This window comes from Euprymna scolopes, chromosome 10 (assembly GCF_053919585.1).
Source record: "Euprymna scolopes isolate OS-2025 chromosome 10, ASM5391958v1, whole genome shotgun sequence".
Taxonomy (NCBI): Eukaryota; Metazoa; Mollusca; class Cephalopoda; order Sepiida; family Sepiolidae; genus Euprymna; species Euprymna scolopes.
In genome coordinates, this window is record NC_136491.1 from 18,968,510 (window position 1) to 18,989,989 (window position 21,480).

General features: G+C 33.9%; 1 protein-coding gene across 1 annotated transcript in view; it reads left to right on the forward strand.

Annotated features, from left to right (window-relative positions):
• LOC145285833 (EF-hand calcium-binding domain-containing protein 6-like) overlaps nucleotides 1-21,480 on the forward strand; it is a 288,961-nt gene that overhangs the window by 94,914 nt on the left and 172,567 nt on the right. The window contains exons 4-6 of the mRNA XM_080134267.1: nucleotides 6,389-6,508; nucleotides 11,340-11,431; nucleotides 19,337-19,418. Coding sequence (XP_079990393.1) covers nucleotides 6,389-6,508; nucleotides 11,340-11,431; nucleotides 19,337-19,418 — 294 coding nt within the window. The remainder of the gene's footprint in view (nucleotides 1-6,388; nucleotides 6,509-11,339; nucleotides 11,432-19,336; nucleotides 19,419-21,480) is intronic.

A 21,480-nucleotide genomic window follows, 5' to 3' on the forward strand; every position in this document is an offset into this window, starting at 1 on the left:
ATTATTAATGCTCTATTTATCCTAAGACAAATATAAGAGAAGTATCATTAATGCTCTATTTATCCTAAGACAAATATAAGAGAAGTATCATTAATGCTATATTTATCATAAGACAAATATAAGAGAAGTATCATTAATGCTATATTTATCCTAAGACAAATATAAGAGAAGTATTATTAATGTTCTATTTATCCTAAGACAATATAAGAGAAGTATTATTAATGCTATATTTATCCTAAGACAAATATAAGAGAAGTATCATTAATGCTATATTTATCCTAAGACAAATATAAGAGAAGTATTATTAATGTTCTATTTATCCTAAGACAATATAAGAGAAGTATTATTAATGCTATATTTATCCTAAGACAAATATAAGAGAAGTATCATTAATGCTATATTTATCCTAAGACAAATATAAGAGAAGTATTATTAATGCTATATTTATCCTAAGACAAATATAAGAGAAGTATTATTAATGCTCTATTTATCCTAAGACAAATATAAGAGAAGTATTATTAATGCTCTATTTATCCTAAGACAAATATAAGAGAAGTATCATTAATGCTATATTTATCCTCAGACAAATATAAGAGAAGTATTATTAATGCTATATTCATCCTAAGACAAATATAAGAGAAGTATCATTAATGCTCTATTTATCCTAAGACAAATATAAGAGAAGTATCATTAATGCTATATTTATCCTAAGACATATATAAGAGAAGTATTATTAATGCTATATTTATCCTAAGACAAATATAAGAGAAGTATCATTAATGCTATATTTATCCTAAGACAAATATAAGAGAAGTATCATTAATGCTTTATTTATCCTAAGACAAATATAAGAGAAGTATCATTAATGCTATATTTATCCTAAGACAAATATAAGAGAAGTATTATTAATGCTATATTTATCCTAAGACAAATATAAGAGAAGTATCATTAATGCTATATTTATCCTAAGACAAATATAAGAGAAGTATCATTAATGCTCTATTTATCCTAAGACAAATATAAAAGAAGTATTATTAATGCTATATTTATCCTAAGACAAATATAAGAGAAGTATCATTAATGCTCTATTTATCCTAAGACAAATATAAGAGAAGTATCATTAATGCTCTATTTATCCTAAGACAAATATAAAAGAAGTATTATTAATGCTATATTTATCCTAAGACAAATATAAGAGAAGTATTATTAATGCTATATTTATCCTAAGACAAATATAAGAGAAGTATCATTAATGCTCTATTTATCCTAAGACAAATATAAGAGAAGTATCATTAATGCTCTATTTATCCTAAGACAAATATAAAAGAAGTATCATTAATGCTATATTTATCCTAAGACAAATATTAGAGAAGTATTATTAATGCTATATTTATCCTAAGACAAATATAAGAGCAGTATCATTAATGCTCTATTTATCCTAAGACAAATATAAGAGAAGTATTATTAATGCTCTATTTATCCTAAGACAAATATAAGAGAAGTATCATTAATGCTATATTTATCCTAAGACAAATATAAGAGAAGTATTATTAATGCTATATTTATCCTAAGACAAATATAAGAGAAGTATCATTAATGCTATATTTATCCTAAGACAAATATAAGAGAAGTATTATTAATGCTATATTTATCCTAAGACAAATATAAGAGAAGTATCATTAATGCTATATTTATCCTAAGACAAATATAAGAGAAGTATTATTAATGCTCTATTTATCCTAAGACAAATATAAGAGAAGTATCATTAATGCTCTATTTATCCTAAGACAAATATAAGAGAAGTATTATTAATGCTATATTTATCCTAAGACAAATATAAGAGAAGTATCATTAATGCTATATTTATCCTAAGACAAATATAAGAGAAGTATTATTAATGTTCTATTTATCCTAAGACAAATATAAGAGAAGTATTATTAATGCTATATTTATCCTAAGACAAATATAAGAGAAGTATTATTAATGCTATATTTATCCTAAGACAAATATAAGAGAAGTATTATTAATGCTCTATTTATCCTAAGACAAATATAAGAGAAGAATTATTAATGCTCTATTTATCCTAAGACAAATATAAGAGAAGTATCATTAATGCTCTATTTATCCTAAGACAAATATAAGAGAAGTATCATTAATGCTATATTTATCATAAGACAAATATAAGAGAAGTATCATTAATGCTCTATTTATCCTAAGACAAATATAAGAGAAGTATTATTAATGTTCTATTTATCCTAAGACAATATAAGAGAAGTATTATTAATGCTATATTTATCCTAAGACAAATATAAGAGAAGTATCATTAATGCTATATTTATCCTAAGACAAATATAAGAGAAGTATTATTAATGTTCTATTTATCCTAAGACAATATAAGAGAAGTATTATTAATGCTATATTTATCCTAAGACAAATATAAGAGAAGTATCATTAATGCTTTATTTATCCTAAGACAAATATAAGAGAAGTATTATTAATGCTATATTTATCCTAAGAAAAATATAAGAGAAGTATTATTAATGCTCTATTTATCCTAAGACAAATATAAGAGAAGTATTATTAATGCTCTATTTATCCTAAGACAAATATAAGAGAAGTATCATTAATGCTATATTTATCCTCAGACAAATATAAGAGAAGTATTATTAATGCTATATTCATCCTAAGACAAATATAAGAGAAGTATCATTAATGCTCTATTTATCCTAAGACCAATATAAGAGAAGTATCATTAATGCTATATTTATCCTAAGACAAATATAAGAGAAGTATTATTAATGCTATATTTATCCTAAGACAAATATAAGAGAAGTATCATTAATGCTATATTTATCCTAAGACAAATATAAGAGAAGTATCATTAATGCTTTATTTATCCTAAGACAAATATAAGAGAAGTATCATTAATGCTATATTTATCCTAAGACAAATATAAGAGAAGTATTATTAATGCTATATTTATCCTAAGACAAATATAAGAGAAGTATCATTAATGCTATATTTATCCTAAGACAAATATAAGAGAAGTATCATTAATGCTCTATTTATCCTAAGACAAATATAAAAGAAGTATTATTAATGCTATATTTATCCTAAGACAAATATAAGAGAAGTATCATTAATGCTCTATTTATCCTAAGACAAATATAAGAGAAGTATCATTAATGCTCTATTTATCCTAAGACAAATATAAAAGAAGTATTATTAATGCTATATTTATCCTAAGACAAATATAAGAGAAGTATTATTAATGCTATATTTATCCTAAGACAAATATAAGAGAAGTATCATTAATGCTCTATTTATCCTAAGACAAATATAAGAGAAGTATCATTAATGCTCTATTTATCCTAAGACAAATATAAAAGAAGTATCATTAATGCTATATTTATCCTAAGACAAATATTAGAGAAGTATTATTAATGCTATATTTATCCTAAGACAAATATAAGAGCAGTATCATTAATGCTCTATTTATCCTAAGACAAATATAAGAGAAGTATTATTAATGCTCTATTTATCCTAAGACAAATATAAGAGAAGTATCATTAATGCTATATTTATCCTAAGACAAATATAAGAGAAGTATCATTAATGCTATATTTATCCTAAGACAAATATAAGAGAAGTATCATTAATGCTATATTTATCCTAAGACAAATATAAGAGAAGTATTATTAATGCTATATTTATCCTAAGACAAATATAAGAGAAGTATCATTAATGCTATATTTATCCTAAGACAAATATAAGAGAAGTATTATTAATGCTCTATTTATCCTAAGACAAATATAAGAGAAGTATCATTAATGCTCTATTTATCCTAAGACAAATATAAGAGAAGTATTATTAATGCTATATTTATCCTAAGACAAATATAAGAGAAGTATCATTAATGCTATATTTATCCTAAGACAAATATAAGAGAAGTATTATTAATGTTCTATTTATCCTAAGACAAATATAAGAGAAGTATTATTAATGCTATATTTATCCTAAGACAAATATAAGAGAAGTATTATTAATGCTATATTTATCCTAAGACAAATATAAGAGAAGTATTATTAATGCTCTATTTATCCTAAGACAAATATAAGAGAAGAATTATTAATGCTCTATTTATCCTAAGACAAATATAAGAGAAGTATCATTAATGCTCTATTTATCCTAAGACAAATATAAGAGAAGTATCATTAATGCTATATTTATCATAAGACAAATATAAGAGAAGTATCATTAATGCTATATTTATCCTAAGACAAATATAAGAGAAGTATTATTAATGTTCTATTTATCCTAAGACAATATAAGAGAAGTATTATTAATGCTATATTTATCCTAAGACAAATATAAGAGAAGTATCATTAATGCTATATTTATCCTAAGACAAATATAAGAGAAGTATTATTAATGTTCTATTTATCCTAAGACAATATAAGAGAAGTATTATTAATGCTATATTTATCCTAAGACAAATATAAGAGAAGTATCATTAATGCTATATTTATCCTAAGACAAATATAAGAGAAATATTATTAATGCTATATTTATCCTAAGACAAATATAAGAGAAGTATTATTAATGCTCTATTTATCCTAAGACAAATATAAGAGAAGTATTATTAATGCTCTATTTATCCTAAGACAAATATAAGAGAAGTATCATTAATGCTATATTTATCCTAAGGCAAATATAAGAGAAGTATCAGTAATGCTCTATTTATCCTAAGAGAAATATAAGAGAAGTATTATTAATGTTCTATTTATCCTAAGACAATATAAGAGAAGTATTATTAATGCTATATTTATCCTAAGACAAATATAAGAGAAGTATCATTAATGCTATATTTATCCTAAGACAAATATAAGAGAAGTATTATTAATGTTCTATTTATCCTAAGACAATATAAGAGAAGTATTATTAATGCTATATTTATCCTAAGACAAATATAAGAGAAGTATCATTAATGCTATATTTATCCTAAGACAAATATAAGAGAAGTATTATTAATGCTATATTTATCCTAAGACAAATATAAGAGAAGTATTATTAATGCTATATTCATCCTAAGACAAATATAAGAGAAGTATCATTAATGCTCTATTTATCCTAAGACAAATATAAGAGAAGTATCATTAATGCTTTATTTATCCTAAGACAAATATAAGAGAAGTATCATTAATGCTTTATTTATCCTAAGACAAATATAAGAGAAGTATCATTAATGCCAAAGAATGTTAGCAACAAATGTGCAATACAAAAATGACGATTGGAATTGTTATTATGAGAAATTGTTGAATACTGAGTGTTCATGGAACCGAGAAAATCTAAAAGTTGCAGAATCTGTGTCTGGTTTGCCTATAAGAATTGAGAAAGGAATGATGTGAGAAGCTGTGTATAAGATTAAGCAGAGTAAGGCTCAAGAACCCTTACACATTGTTGCAGAAAAATGTTGAAGACTGCTAATGCGATATTTAAAGTCGTGACCAGTGATTGTTATTTTGAAAAGCTTTTCAAAAGGGGAATTTTATCTGCTCAGTTTGTGGAAAGGAAGTTGAGTGCGATTCTTTTTTTTTATTATTATTATTATTTTATTTATTTTTATTTTTATTTTTTTATAGCAATAAGCATTGTGTTCATAAGTGCATTGGAATTACTGGTAGATTGAGAGAGGATGAACAATTTCTGTGAGAAATGCATAAAATAATGGAGATGGATGAGAACTCAGATGTGGAGAAAATATATCTGGACGGCAAAACTGTTGAGCTTGTTGAAAATTTTGTTATTTATTGGAGCACAGGGTGGGGCAGGTGCTAGTGTGATTGCAGCTGATGTTGTAGGTTAAGTGGTTTACATACATCGTTACAAGGTCATTTGAGTTTTTTTTATTAATCATATAGATTGATTTTAAAAGATTTAAAAAAAAAAAGGACTTGGGTGCTATCAGCTAGAATCAAACCCAAAACATTTAACACTCCAGCCACATTTCTTACCATTTACTGCTATCGACGGATAGATCAGAAAAATTTTTAGTTAAACCACTTCTAGCTATGATTGAGTTTGCACATGCATAAACACTCATATAAATATGCTGGTAAGTTGAAATGAACATTTTGCATTTTGTATTTCAACTTGCTGACATATTTCTGTATGCGTTATTCATCCATCCAAACAAAGATTTTACTTATTATACACCATCCTTGGTGTATGATTACTATTTCCTGCTAATTTCAGTGTCACATGACCAGTAGTTTAAGAGTTTATCGGTTAAATGTCTTCACACATACACGCACACACACACATCTACTGTTTTTTCATTTTAAAAAAATCAAATATTTAATTTCCTTTTTCTTCTTTGTTTTTTCAGGCGTTTAGTGCGTGTGATAGGAACAATAATTCCACCATTTCAGCGAAAGATTTTAGAAATACACTTGATCGGCTTTTCATTCCACTGGCGGAAAAAGATTTTGAGCAGATATTATGTCAGGTGAGTTACTAATTTATCCCATTGTTTAAGGTTTTGTATTAATTGTTTCTCATATTTCCCAGTAGTTTGTCTTAAATTAAAATGGTTTTAATAATTATCACTTCCTGCACTGATGATTGCATAAGCAGTAGTGTTTGTTAGTATAAAAATAATTGTTAATATTTATATACAAAAATATTATCGTTACAAAGCCCCTTTAAGAAAATAAAGTTGAGCTCTCTTTAGGGAATTAAGAAAAAGTGGTCAACCTAGATGTAAAATGTGATATTCTGCCCTCTGGTCATTGAATACCCTATGACTGTTTACTGCTTATGTCTGTTGATTTGGAATTTATAAATACTTAAATTCCCTCAATTCATATATTAGTTTCTGGTGATCTGGAGGTAAAATATCAACCTATGAAGTCAAGGGTGACTTTGTGACTAGGTTTGAATCTCATTACTGGCAGTAAATTCCTACACTGATGATTGTGTAAGCATGAGACTTAGCTGTTACATCCCAAATGGACAGACAAATAAAACAGGAAATCTATAAATATAAAAGCGAAAATGTATGTTTGTATGTGTGTTCGCTTTTTCTGTATGTCTACAAAAGGCTTTTTTCAGAGAAGCGGTCGGTCGCCTAACAACTTTTAAAAACTTTTTATATCACATATAAATCGTAATATCTCAGAGTTAACAATGAAGCTCGCCTCTCTATTTAATTTGCTCGACTTTGGGTAGATCAACATTTGTCGCTCGCCGCATGTGGGTTAGTCTTTTTCCTATAACATCTTGGGAAGCGTTCCCACAGTAAATAAAATACTATCCCGCAGTCAAACTTGACCTCATTAAGTCATTAAAACAAGCACCTGCCAAATCCAAGTAATTAAATAAATTAAAACATGTTTCCGTTAGCATCTCGCGGTGGGGCAATGGTTAATGTCGCATGTTTTTTGTTTTCACGCTTTAATTTACAACTTTGCCTCAAGGGTTCGGGTTCGATCCTCATACTTACCTACCGAAACATTTTTTTAACCCCCCCCACCCCCGGAGTTTCCACACACACCTCCAAACACCCGGGCAACGCCGGGTACCCCTCGCTAGTATGTTTGTATATCTCATAAAAACTTTCCACAGAGGCAACGGATTTTCACGGGATCGGTATCATTTTGAAGCTCGACCCTTTGGATGACAAATATCGGAAAATTGGCCCGAAACATTAATTCCTCCACCCTCAATTGGGCACTTTTATACCGGGAAGGTCGATTTTTCTCTGACATTTTTTGCAATTCATTCAAAGCTCACTTAAACGATGTCGCATAAAAGCCATTATTTCGACCGCCCGTGACGTCACACCACGGTAGACTCATCGATAAGAGCTTTTTTTTTTTTCCACCTCTTTTTCCTCTGATGCGTTACAGGTTCGAGCCTGCTTACTACTATTTTATTTTTTTTTTTTTTTGCACTCGCAATTTTCCTTTTTTTTTTCTTTTTTTTTTTTTTGCTCAACCAACACACACCTTCACTTTCTTTTCTGGCTTCGCGTCACGGGGTTCGAGCCTGCTTGCCTACTACAACTTTTTTTTGTTTTTTTTGCTCACCACACACCTACACTACAAACACCCGGGCAACGCCGGGCACCCAGGCTAGTGAATAAATAAAATCCAGGTCGGTATTTTTTTCTTTCTCAACAAAAGTTTTTATTTATTACCATTATACACAGACTTTAAACTCTCGCGCTGCCACCTATCCATTTTAGCCTGGCAAGCAGTTCTCCTTCTTCCGACCGCCCGCTGGGCACAGCCGGCCAATTCTTGTCCTCGCTATTTACACATCCATTTTCTTTGACGTCTACTTTATTTCTCTCACGAGCACGTGTTGCATTTTTTTCTCCTTTTTTTCTTTCTTTTCTTCTTTTTTTCCTTCCTCTTCTTTTGCACACTTCCTAATTTGCATATGCGCGTTTTTCTGCTACTGCTGCACCCCCTTTTTTTTTTTTTTACAAAGGTGTTACCACTTATTAAGGCCTGGAGGCCACTCGAGGATAAGGGTTAATGAGTGTACAGTAGTCGATGGAACAATATCATTAGGGCTATGACAAGAGAATATTCTTTTCATTATTTTGACTCTCGAGTATATATCAGTTAATATCTTATATGTTTTTAGATAGAGTGACGTGGGTCTCAATTGATTAACTGTGTCGGATATATACTCGAGAGTCAAAACAGTGAAAGGATTATTCTCTTGTCATAGCCCTAGTAATCATTACTAGTGGAAATTTGGTAAATTGGATTACTTAAGGGGGCGGCTTATCAAGAACTTGTTTACATTGGACTTGAAGATGACCATATTGTAGTCAGCTGAAAAGCAGGGAAATGGAAGAGTTCCTACTGCTAATCTCTTTGTATACTGGCCATCCTTGCTGCGGATACTTTCCACCACACTCATATGCATCATGTTACACAAGAATTTAATTAAATTATTGTTAGAGACGCCCCCTCCATGGGATTAATGGACTATCTCATGACACCACTTCCTCTAGTGACGTCACTTCCAGTATCGAGACCGGTGCCTGGCAGTCTGAGATTGGCACACGACCAAGCTGGACGTGTGCAAACGTCCTACCGTTGAGGAATGGATTTGTTCAACTTACTTTGCCTGTAATATATGTGAATACATGTTTTGTTCTTAAAAATCCTGTGTTCCTCCGTTCTTATTACCATTTAACCCCAAAACAATTATATGCGCTCTGTTATATACTTTCCCTTCCAAAAAAATTCTTTGAAAGAATTTAATTAAACCAGCCTGAGGCCATAAAGGAAAATAATAAAAGAAAACTGAAAAACTCCCAGAAAAAAATGATTCAAATAAAAATGTTCCATATTTTCATTTTATACTTTTTCATCAGAAATTCCTTTCCTTATTTATTCTTTCGTTTTTTCGTTTGTAAAAATAAAGGAATTCTAACATATTCTTCCAAATATCTAAACGGCAACGTTTTAATACATTAAAAGGAAAAAGACTCAATCAGATGTTTAAATAGCGAGAATGTATTTTTTTTTTTTTTGTATTTTCAGAAATTTCATTGAAGCAGTGTTGAAGTGTTTCAGCTTGGTTGTGCAAGAATACATTTTGAAATGTTAAAAATATTTTACAAATCCAGTCAAATCATTGCAAGACCAAATCAGAGTTTGCATAGTCTTTAATGTTTGTTGGTCTTGAGTCTAAAAATTCACCAAACTGAAACAAGATATTTTTATTTTAGTAATAATGTCAGTTTTATTGCTTTTTGACAGTTTTCATAACACATATGTAAAAATGTTATTTGTGTTTCAAGATACATTTATACATATATTGTTTTGTGTGATTTTGCTTTGCACAGCTTTTTTTCTTATTTTCTTACATCAACGCTCGATTCTCTCTCAATATCCTATCATATCTCTCCTTGCTTATTGATAGAGTTTTTTTATGCCAACTGCCCAAATACTTTTCTTTTGGTAAAAACTTCTCCTTTGAAACCTTTGACTAAACTAGTTATCATAACATTATTCCTATTCCTCAGTCATCTTTATTACTCAGTTACTTTTAACGAGATTATTTGAGAGAACACTAGTTAATCTAATCCTTTGTTTAGTCAATGGCCCTTTTTGTCTCTTAACTGCACAGCCCCTGTTTAGTGAAATCTTCAAGACAATTTTGGCTTATTTTGTCTCTTACGTGCTCAGCCACTTTTAACAAGATTATTCAAGACATATATGGTTGACACTTGACTCAACAGGCCAGAAGCATTATTCGTGTCCCGGACTTAATCAGATATCAATATCTTATACAACAATTATTCCATTTTTCCCTTTTCATGTCACAATAAAGTTTGACCTTATCAAACATCAGTAGTTCCATCTAATGCGATCATTGTTTCTCCACTCACTATTTTCTAATTTCCACTATCCTCTCAGCTTCTTTATTCGTAAATTAACCCATCCAATAAATGTTACAGTAACATTTATTGGGTGGGTTTCTACCACCATTTTGTTTTATTTCTTATTTTGAAGTCTTTGTCGAGACTTCAAAATCATAGTGGCCATTTTTTCTTGTTCTTCAGTAGCGTTCAATATTACTTGTTTTTTTTTTTAAACCGAATAAACATTTTACATTAAATATAAACGCTAAAAACTTATCCAATTAGGTAGAAAAGTAACTTATATTGCCTTTGATAATATTTATTTGTCATATATTTGTTTTTAGATAACTTTTTCGTATCTCTGTGGATTGCTATACAAACCCATGTTTTCTCTTCGTTTTTATTTATTTTTCCTTAAATCTCGCTTTATATATAAACGAATTGAATTTTTTGTATGACTTTAAAAATGTTTCTTACTGCGTTTTGTGGACGAAAGAAGAGACTCTTATCTTGATGATATCTTTCTTCACACAAATGTCCCAAGCATAACTTTTCATTTTGTTGGGTAAGAAGATGAGCTATTCCGTGAGCAACTCTGTGTGCTAACAACTGATGTGATTTTTTTGAGCATGCCCGAAAAGACGAACCTAACGTATAGGCAGTATGTGTGTGTGTGGGGGGGGGGTTAGGATGTTGTCGCGCCTATGTTGAGTTGATAAGACTCTCTTCTTTCATCTACAAAATTCTGAAAGTGTCAGAGGATAACGACACTACACTGTTTTATTAGCCCTACACTTGACCAATCTCAACTCAGTAAAAACAACTCTGCACAAACAGAAAATAGTTTGTTACTGCCACATCTTTGCAGTTGATGTTTGATGAGAGATTTCCTCTTAAATCTTTTTTTAAATAACTGGTTCAGTTTTCTTTTCTTTCTTTTTTTTTTTAGGTCCTGAGAAATCCTGATGGGTCTATTTATTACCATAACTTTTTGAATCAGTTTTTCAAGATGAATGAACCTTTGAACTTATCAGAATCAAGGTCAGTATTGCATATTTTGTATAGATATTTTTTCCCGTTGAAGTATTTCATATTTCTAATTGATTTTCCCCATCTTAATCAGCGAAATGGATTAAAACATTTTAGAAAGTTTTCTATGAATAAATGGAAAAACCATAATAACTAAAATGACTTTATTCCAACTTGAGATTTTTTAGCAAAAATCGGTAAAGCACGCTTAATAAGTATGTGGGACCTTGTTTAATCATCAGCAGCGAATACTTTTATAAAAATATCAACTCTTGATTGGATAAGGCATCTTATTTCAGCCAATCAAAAGTGCAAAAAAGACATACACTTGCTGTAATGTGGGGAGAGAGAGTCTGTTTATATTGCGTGTCAATGTTTACTTTTATAGCCCATGAGCCCTTTGGATGAGTTTATAAAAACGAAGCAGAACATACCTTTTATATCCCCTTTCATACCTCTTGGCCGTGTCCTCGAGTAGTTTGCATTCTAACGTTTAGTGCACTTGGAACAAAAGCTCTTTCATGCCTAACGACAGACACAAGTCTCCTTTATCTAGACAATTGGATCCTTATTCAGTTTCCATGGTTGAAGTCACATCCCTGTTTCTCTGCGCCATTCTTAGAAGGAAAGTGGGAATTTTGCAATCGGCTTAGCTGCCATCCACTCCCACTCTCGTCGCCCTCACAAGAAGTCTTGCATCTTTCTAAAATTAAAGACAGACTCCCAAAACAGACTCTTCCAAAATCTACATGAATCTCCTGCTCTGACTGACTAACTACTCTCACATGAGTTTCTTCCTTATATATTGAGGTGTGGTGTGGGGTGGCAAATCCTGTCAACACAACTTGCACTCAACATGGACTGACTTGCCTCGCGACTTCTTGTCAATCCATTGGTGTAGTGCATTAGTCAACAAGTTTTATATATGTCACTGGTAACCCTTTGACCTCTCTGCACTTAACTTGAACATAAGCCAGTTGGTTCAAGCTAGTACTGCAGTAACCACATTATTGACACGCAACATTGCACCTTTACAAAAATAAATGTTGGAATATTGGCACCATGCACTGGGATTCAGCTAATTGATATTTAAACTAAACTCAACAAATATTTTGCTCAGTCTGTTTAAAAATCTTCCACTACACACATTATTCCGCCCTCACCCCCTCTCAACAGCAACAGCTTCAGACTATTCAGTTTACGGTTCTTACACAGTAGAAGAGCGTGCTCTTGTCAGAATTTTCCAAACATGTCGGTTGCGTGACACTGCTGTAACTTTCTGGTTACCACTTGACGCGTCTTCTCTCCACTCCAAAACGAACTTCTGCAACTTTAGCTGTTCTCTCCCCGAATCCGACTTTTCTCTTCTACAAATACAACTTCTCTGCTCGCAATCTAACTTCAGAATGCCCTCCTTCCCCAAATCACTCCTCTTTTATCTCCAATCAGGAGCATCTCATTTGCATACCTCGTGGTCACCCTGTAGGCATATAAAGAAACAGGGCAGCCATTTTTGTTTCTTTCTTCTTCATTATGAACACGAGGTAAGCCACACAAAAACGCGGTCGGTCGTTCTTGTTTCTTTTTTCTTCATTTACACCACACGCCCCCCTGATCTTCGAGATCAATAGGATACTTCGTAATCCTCCATCCAAGCAGGCCGCCTCCTCTCATGTCGAGGCCTCTGGGGGACAACTTCTCGGGGGTTAACGTTTTCAGGTTCACTACAACGCGGGCCTAAGTCAGGTCGAGCAGCATCATTTGCTTCTCGGTGGCCCTCGATTTCCCCTTCTTCACTGCCCTCACTGCATACCGGCAATGTCACACGACGCAGGTCTAAGATATGCCGGGGAACGCCATTCACCATCACATTGTTCTTCGACTGCAATCCTGTTACGACCCCTCTTTTTCAACGAGTGGTACACTGTGCATTAGGGGGTTTCACCCACACCTCTTCACCTACTTTGATAGTGGCTTCTTCACTCTCAATTCCTGCTGTTTTGTTGCACGGATGCCGCCACTTATATGTGAAAACGGCCCTATGAGGCACAGTTGTCTCATCTTGTTTGATCTTCGGCGAGATGTTATACCAAAACACCGCCTCTATGGGTGATACGTTGCTTTTTTCCGCAGCGGCTTTAATGGTGCGATGATTCCTCTCCACTATTCCGTTGCCACTCGGCCGATACGCTGCTCTGAAAAATTGCCTTACTCCCCACTTATCGCACACCCCTTTAAAGGCTTCTGATCGGAAAGCAGGGCCATTGTCCATTAAGAGTTCCTCAACCGGCCCTCTCTCCAAAAATATCTCCTCAATGGCCCCTCCGATCGCCCATGCAGCTTCTGCCCTGATCTCTCTCCAGATGGCAAACCTTCCCGGTCCACAGTCGACCATCGACAGATACAATTTGTGGCGATAGTGTGTCACATCAATGGCCAATCGCTTCCAGTCCTCCGCAACGTGTAGCTCTCCTGCTTCGTGTCTGGACGGTCCAGGGTCAATTGATTGGCACTCTCGACAGTTTTCCACCACCTCCCTAACCTCCTCCTCGGTGGTCTCCGGGTAAACCTCTCTGGCTAGGAATAACGTTCGTTCTCGACCAAAGTGGTGCATTTTGTGTGACTCTTTGACTTCTTCCCCTGCACAGCATACCGAGGAGACCTCCTTTCCCTCCTGCAGCCAGGCCTTCTTTTATCCACCTCTCCACTTTTTCCTCGAATCCTTTTCTTATTTCTCCTCGCAGGTGTTTTCGTAGCAGCCCACCTTATTCTGTAGTTCTGGGGGCCCGGAGATCCATTTCCATTCCACCGTCCACCTCACGCCATCAAACTTCGCCAGGAAATCTTTGTCCTCAATGCAGCAAACCTCCGGTTTTGGGGTTCTGACGGTTCTATCACCTTCCACTCCTGCCATCCCCACTGCGCTGAGACGTCCAAATGTCACTTGGCCCCCTCTTAACGTAGCGCCCCCCAGTCGGTTAATTGCACTCATACCTATAATCACGTCGACACCACCGACCAGATGATTCAACACTAGGGCTTGCAGTCCAATGGGCACCCCTTGCACCATTACTTCCGCTGTCGTCTCTCCTAGGCATTTCACATCCCTGCCATCCACGGTCCTAATAATCCTGGTTCCACTCCATGACCTCGCGACATTCCTCGCTAACAACGTTGTAGTGCAGCCTGTGTCGACAAGGGCTATGGCTCTCTTCCCATTGACTACCACCGGTAACCGAGGCAATGTTCCATCATGCGCCATTTCCACACAGAAGGGGTAACCACTGGCGCAATAGCTCCCCTTCACTCGTTTCCCTGGTCCCGTGCAGCAACACAATAGTGGCTAATATGCCCCACTTGTCCACATCGGTAGCACGTGATCCCCGGTCTTGGCTCTTTGCAGTCCTTGATCAGATGAGGACCCTGGCACCGGAAACACTTGATGGCAGGTCTCCCCTCCTGTCGCCTCGCCGGCTGCCTCTCATTCAAGTGAGGCCTCATGCACATATTTCCACTCACAGCTGCAACCACGATTGGGCTTTTAACATTTTTCACTGGGACTCTGGCGTGGACCAAGAGATCGTCCACTTCCATAGAATGGATCCCCGTGATTCTCTGCATGTTCGCAGAGATTTCCTCTGGGAAGCCGTTCACTAGGTACAGCTTTACCGTCATCTCCAGGCTCCTCCCCACGTAACCAGCCAACCCTGCCAGTCTCCTGAAAAGTCTCCGCAAAGACGTCAACGGACTCGCCGGTCCACCTCAAACTTGACAGCTTGCCAAGTGCTTCAAATGGGCCTTCAACGAAGGCCAATTTCAGCCTTTGCTCCACTAAGGCAAGGTCTTCCTTGTCTTCATCTCGCATCTGCTGGTAAATCGTGAGGGCTTCCCCCTCTAAGTATAGTGGCAGCAGGGTGACCACATCTTCTATCTTTTGCAGCTTCGCCACCATTTTTCATTTCTCCAGCCACTTAATCAGGTCACCCTCCCCAGTAAAGGGTCTCAACATCTGAATGCTCAGTCTCCACTCAGCCATGTTAATTTGCTTGATGCGCCGAAATAGCTTGTCGGTTGCGTGACACTGCTGTCCGAACTTTCACTTTCTGGTTACCACTTGACGCGTCTTCTCTCCACTCCAAAACGAACTTCTGCAACTTTAGCTGTTCTCTCCCCGAATCCGACTTTTCTCTTCTACAAATACAACTTCTCTGCTCGCAATCTAACTTCAGAATACCTTCCTTCCCCAAATCACTCCTCTTTTATCTCCAATCAGGAGCATCTCATTTGCATACCTCGTGGTCACCCTGTAGGCATATAAAGAAACAGGGCAGCCATTTTTGTTTCTTTCTTCTTCATTATGAACACGAGGTAAGCCACACAAAAACGCGGTCGGTCGTTCTTGTTTCTTTTTTCTTCATTTACACCACAAAACACTTCATATCAACGTATACAAACTGGAACAAATACATTGAGGACATTGCAAAGGCTGCTGAAAAGAAGGTGGGTTCCCTCTATTGAGCTAGAAAACTACTCACACCAGAGAGTATCCTGTACCTCTACAAGGCCACTATTCGCCCCTGCATGGAGTATTGTTGCCACATCTGGGCTGATGCTGGTGGATAGGGTCCACAAAAGAGTCTCCAATCTAATAGGTCCCACTTTGTCAACTAAGCTCCAACCCCTGTCCCATCGCCACAATGTTGCATTCCTGTGCCCGTTTTACAAATATTTTAATGATGAACTCGTTTCACTTGTGCCCCCTCGACGTACATATCCCCAACAAACCTGCTTAGCAACAAAATCTCACCTCTTCTCTGTTGAGGCGCCTACATGTTGGAAAACTTTCTACTCTAATAGTTTCTTCTCTCAAACAGCTGGACTTTGGAATTCTCTCCCTGCTACTTTTTTCCCTGACTGTACTGATATGCAGAAGTTTAAATGTAACGTAAACCAACATCTTGTTAATCTTTCCTAGGCATGGTCGCAAATAGTAGCCCCTTACGTCCAAGTGGCGATATACCCTGCTAGGGGTGAATGGGAGTAAAAATAAATGAATAAATAAACCACCAAAAGTTGCCGAAAACTGAGCCAATGAAATCGCAACACGTCATTTAAGAAACCATTTATTTGTTATGATTGGTTTATTTAAACAAATAAATGTTTATCTTCATGGGAACAAAAATATCATTAAAAAAAACAGATTACATAAAAAAAAAAAAATCAAATTTTTTGGTGGTGCTTGTTAAGCTATAGTCAACAAATCGATTTTAAAATTTTTTTTATCGTTTTAAGCAAAAACAATATAACGTATTTAATTGTCATGTTGAAATTAGTAATATATCTAAATATTACGAAAAATCATCGAGTAAAAAGTTATTTATAGTTAAATGTAATTTTTACGGCAAATTGGATAAAATCACATTTTTCTTAGACAGTGGAAAATAAGATTCTAGATACAGGGGACATAACTCCGAAACGAATATTTTCGATTACTTCTGTCATGCCTGCAATATATTTTTTTTTTTATCTATAGCAATAGACTTTTTTTTTACTAACAACATATTAGCAGTTGTTCTACCTGATGAATTTTCGTAATTTTTGGACATATTACTATTTTCGACATAAAAATTAAGTAGTAATATTGTTTTTTTGTTTAAAACGATATATTTTTAAAAAATCGATTTGTCGACTATTTCTTAACAAGCATCTTTTTTGCTTGCTATCAGTTTGTTAAAAAAAAAATGAATATTTATTCATGAAACTTATCTTATAATGATTTTTTCCTTGATTTGAAGTTAAATTTTCTAAAAAAAATTGTCCAATAATTATTCATTATATTTTCTTCATAACAACAAGAATATCGTTTTCAGTTTTCAATCAATTTTTCATTGAATTATCTTTTTAATTAAAAGGGTAATTGTGCATACAAAAATGGCTACCAAAAAATGGCTACCACTTATAACATAAAGAATTACATGGCTTAATATCTTGAAAACTACTTATTTGCTGAAAATTTAAATGCGATATTTTATGCTATAAGTGGTGGCCGTTGTTGTACACGCAAGCGCGTGGATATATTTTTTTATAAAAAAAATGGATTAACTATTCATTATCTTGAAAATTCATTACATTGTTTCTGTTTTGAACAAATATGGGCGCCACGTAACATTACTGCATGAAACATGCGGAAAGGTATGTTTTCAGTATCGTGAAAACTACTTGCCGGCCCCAAGTTTAAAGGCGATATTTGTTTTCAGTACACCCGAAAACCCCTAAAAAAGAAGTTTTTTTAAGGTAGGTTTTGTATTGGTCTACCAGACCACAATTACTATAAAAAGAAATAAGTTTTATTGAAAAATTGGCCAACGTTGCGAAAAAAAATAAATAAATAAAAAATAAACATCATGAAACTTTCGTTCGGCACTTTCCGGCGTTTTACATAATCTGCCTAAAAAAATTCCAATGATACCATAAGCACCCAGTTTACTGCTAATCTCGCAAATACTGCTTGCATCAAGCGCTAAGGAACTGCGACTAATACCAAGGTGTTATTCTTCTTCTCAGGTCCTTTTTTTTTTTTTTTACAAAAGAAATCACCACTTATCAAGGCCTGGAAACCAATCGAGGATAAGGGTTAATGAATGTACGGTATAGGACAATATTGTAGTCATCGCTAATAGTAAAAATTTGGTAAATTGGATTACTTAAGGGGAACGGCTCATCAAGAACTTGTTCACGTTAGACTTGAAGACGACAATATTGTAGTCAGCTGGAAAGCAGGAAAATGGAAGAGAGTTTCACGGGTGCATCTGCCAAGTCCTGTATATTTGGTCATTATTCCAAATTCGTTGCCTGTTATCAATAAAAAAAAAAAATCTTTGTTTTTATATATCAACTTTGTCATTTTCTTTCTTCTACAAGTAAATGTATAGGATGTAACGATAAAATTGTCCCCCTAGAAAAGAGGGCATGATTGCATTTCCGTTTGATGAAAACCGGTTTTCTTTTTTGTTGCAAACCATCTACTAGTTGACCAGTTGTGTACAAATCCCAAGAACGACAGGAGCTTTCTATCATGTCTGAAAGTGACACAATGTTCAACAAGCGAGATCGGAGATGCGCCACTATATAACTCATGTTCTCTACTGATCCGAGTTATGAAAACATTGTCAGCACCCTCAAAATGCATCGCTGGTTTGTCACAAATAATAGGGACTTGCCCAGGATGATGAAAACAAAGTTTCCGGCAACGGTTATGGTCTTTAATGTGCTTTCAAGTGAGGTCCACATCATGCCACCTCATATCTTCGAAGTCAGCTTGAAAGTCAACACCAAAGTGTATCTGAATTTGCTGAAGAGTGTGGTGATCCCATGGTGTAATCAGGTGGCAACTGGCAGACCCTGGGTGTGGCAGCAGGGCTCAGCGCCAGCCCACAAGTCCAAAGAGACTCAGGCTTGGCTTCAGAAGGAGTGCTATGACTTTGTACCCTTCTCTCACTGACCCACCTTTTCCCTCGACCTGAACCTGCTGGACTACTTTGTTTAGTCATACATTGAGAACATCACCAACATGACCTCTCACAATATCAAAGCCCACCACTGCTTGTGGAAAAGGCATGCTCCCAGTTCTGGACCTGTATTGAAGCGGTGATTGAGGCTAAAGGCGGCTATATTGTATAGATGTCAGCTCTACTACATAATCAAGTAACCTGAATTGATTTTTTTCAATGAAAGTTTTAAAATAAAACTGTAGTGTTGTTTTTTTTTTTAGGGCTTAGAATCATTGAGTTGGAAAATTTACTTTAATGTCATATAAATTATAATGTGCACCATATTTAAACATGATAGTCAATGAATTTATGTTAACATTCATGTTGATTTTCTTTTCTAAATTAATTTTTTGTTTATATTTTTCAGAGATATAACAACCTTTACAGTGCCGCCAACTGGAATAAAACTAAGTAGTCTTGAAGCACTTAAACAGGAGATCAGCGAAAAGGTTTATCTATTTCACTTTTTATTAAGTGTTTCTATTAATACACTTATTTAATTATGAAAAGGCATTGATTTTATGTTACAAATATTTAAAAGTTTAATGCAGTTTGCTTAAAGCATTGAATACTGTATATACAGGTAATTTATAGAAACCAATACAATGCAGAGGTGTGACAGATCGATGCAAACTGAAGCAAATTAAGATATATAACGGTGGAATCAAGCTATATATCTATAAAAATGAGAATGTGTGTGTGAGGACACTTCTCAACCTATATACTCAATGAATTTTTTATCTACAGACTTAAAATTTGGTCTATAGGGTATTAGACATGTGGAAAACTTTTTAATCGGTTTTCATCTGGGAAAAAGGGCTGCTAAGGGGTAAAAATTGAAAAGTTGGTACTTGAGGATCATCAGATTTTTATCTGTTTATCAACTGTTTTATAAGGTGTGACAACACTTTTTAAATAATGTGGCAAGCTGGTTTAATGGTTGACGTACTTGGCTTACTGTCTTTAGGTTTTGGTTTCAATCTCAGCTCTAGTATATATTTTTTACCTACAAGTAGTGAACTGTTTAGAAAAAACATAATACTCGCATGCACATATCTCAGTTTCTTTCCGTCTTTTGACTTCATTTTTTTTTTTTAAGGAATTTAACGTTACGTTTAATACCTACGGCATGCCTGTTCATAATAAATAAGAATTTACATTAATTAAAATATAATATTTATGCGTATTTAACAACCGGGCAACAAGTCTTAATATTGTATTGTGCTTTTACTTGCGTCAGTATAGTAAGATAGAAGTTTTGTATGATATTTCGGGACATATTCCTTCCTCAGATGTACATTCGATTTAAGTTCAAATGTATGCATGTTTGAGCTAAAATCTAACACATCTCTGAGAAAGGATATTTTCCCGAAATATCATACGATACAGAACTTTCATCTGATTATTTTGACGCAAGTAAGAACACTATGCAATGTTAAAAGCATAATATATATATATATATATATATATATATATATACAGTCCTGGTCAAAATCGTAAGACCACTTACGAAAGTAAGCGTTTATGCATATTATCGAATTTTTAATCAAACAAATGGTTGAAACCATTGCCAAAAGGGAAAATATGATAGAAAAAAAATGAAACCTGCTTCATTCGAAGCCTTAACCCTGATCTAATAATTATTTAAAAAAAAAGAAACATTTTCACCTGGTCAAAATGATAAGACCACTGATAATTTATCTAACAAAAGGCAATTATAAATTACTAAAAGGGTCTCAGTATTTAGTATAGCCTCCATTATTATGAATTACGACAGATATTCTCCATTCATGCATCTCTAAAAAAAAAATAAGGTATATCTTCTTACATACCTACGGTATATTTTACTTTTTCTCTCACCTCATTAAGCAATATGTGATTTGCCTACGGTACTGCCTCTCATAGGTCTTTGGTACCCTTAAGGATTCTCGTATCCTCTCCATGCCTGTCTCTAATTAATTGAGCCAAGTCTTACCTCCTGCTTGGAATCATCACATGCGACCAGCTTTTTTTCAAGCACTCAATTCCACAAGGTTCATTTCATTTTCCAAACGAGGCATCTCTAATGCTTTCCCGGCAAGTTTACTCTTCTTGCGAAAAAATATTTATGGACTTTTAAAAAAATATAAAAAGCAAATTATTAAAAAATAAAATCTCGTTTTTGGCTTATCAGATCTGTAAAGGCTTCTCAAAAATACCCACTTACGTAATTGCTATTTTGATCCCACTCTAAAATTGTAATTTATTCTAGGCCAACTATCTTAGTATCATCTTTTTTTTCCTAAATCATTTCAATTCTAATGTATATACCTAATAATGATCACGCATCCGGAGAAAAATCCCACAAAAAAAAAAAAAAGAACGAAACAAAAAAATTCTACAACCATTACGAAAATAGAATAAATATCGACTGAACCTTTGACTTTTCCAAAACTTAAGAACTAGTTGACACTTTATTCATAACTAAGCAGTGTGTCTTTTTATTATTATTTCTTACATTGCTTAAATCTT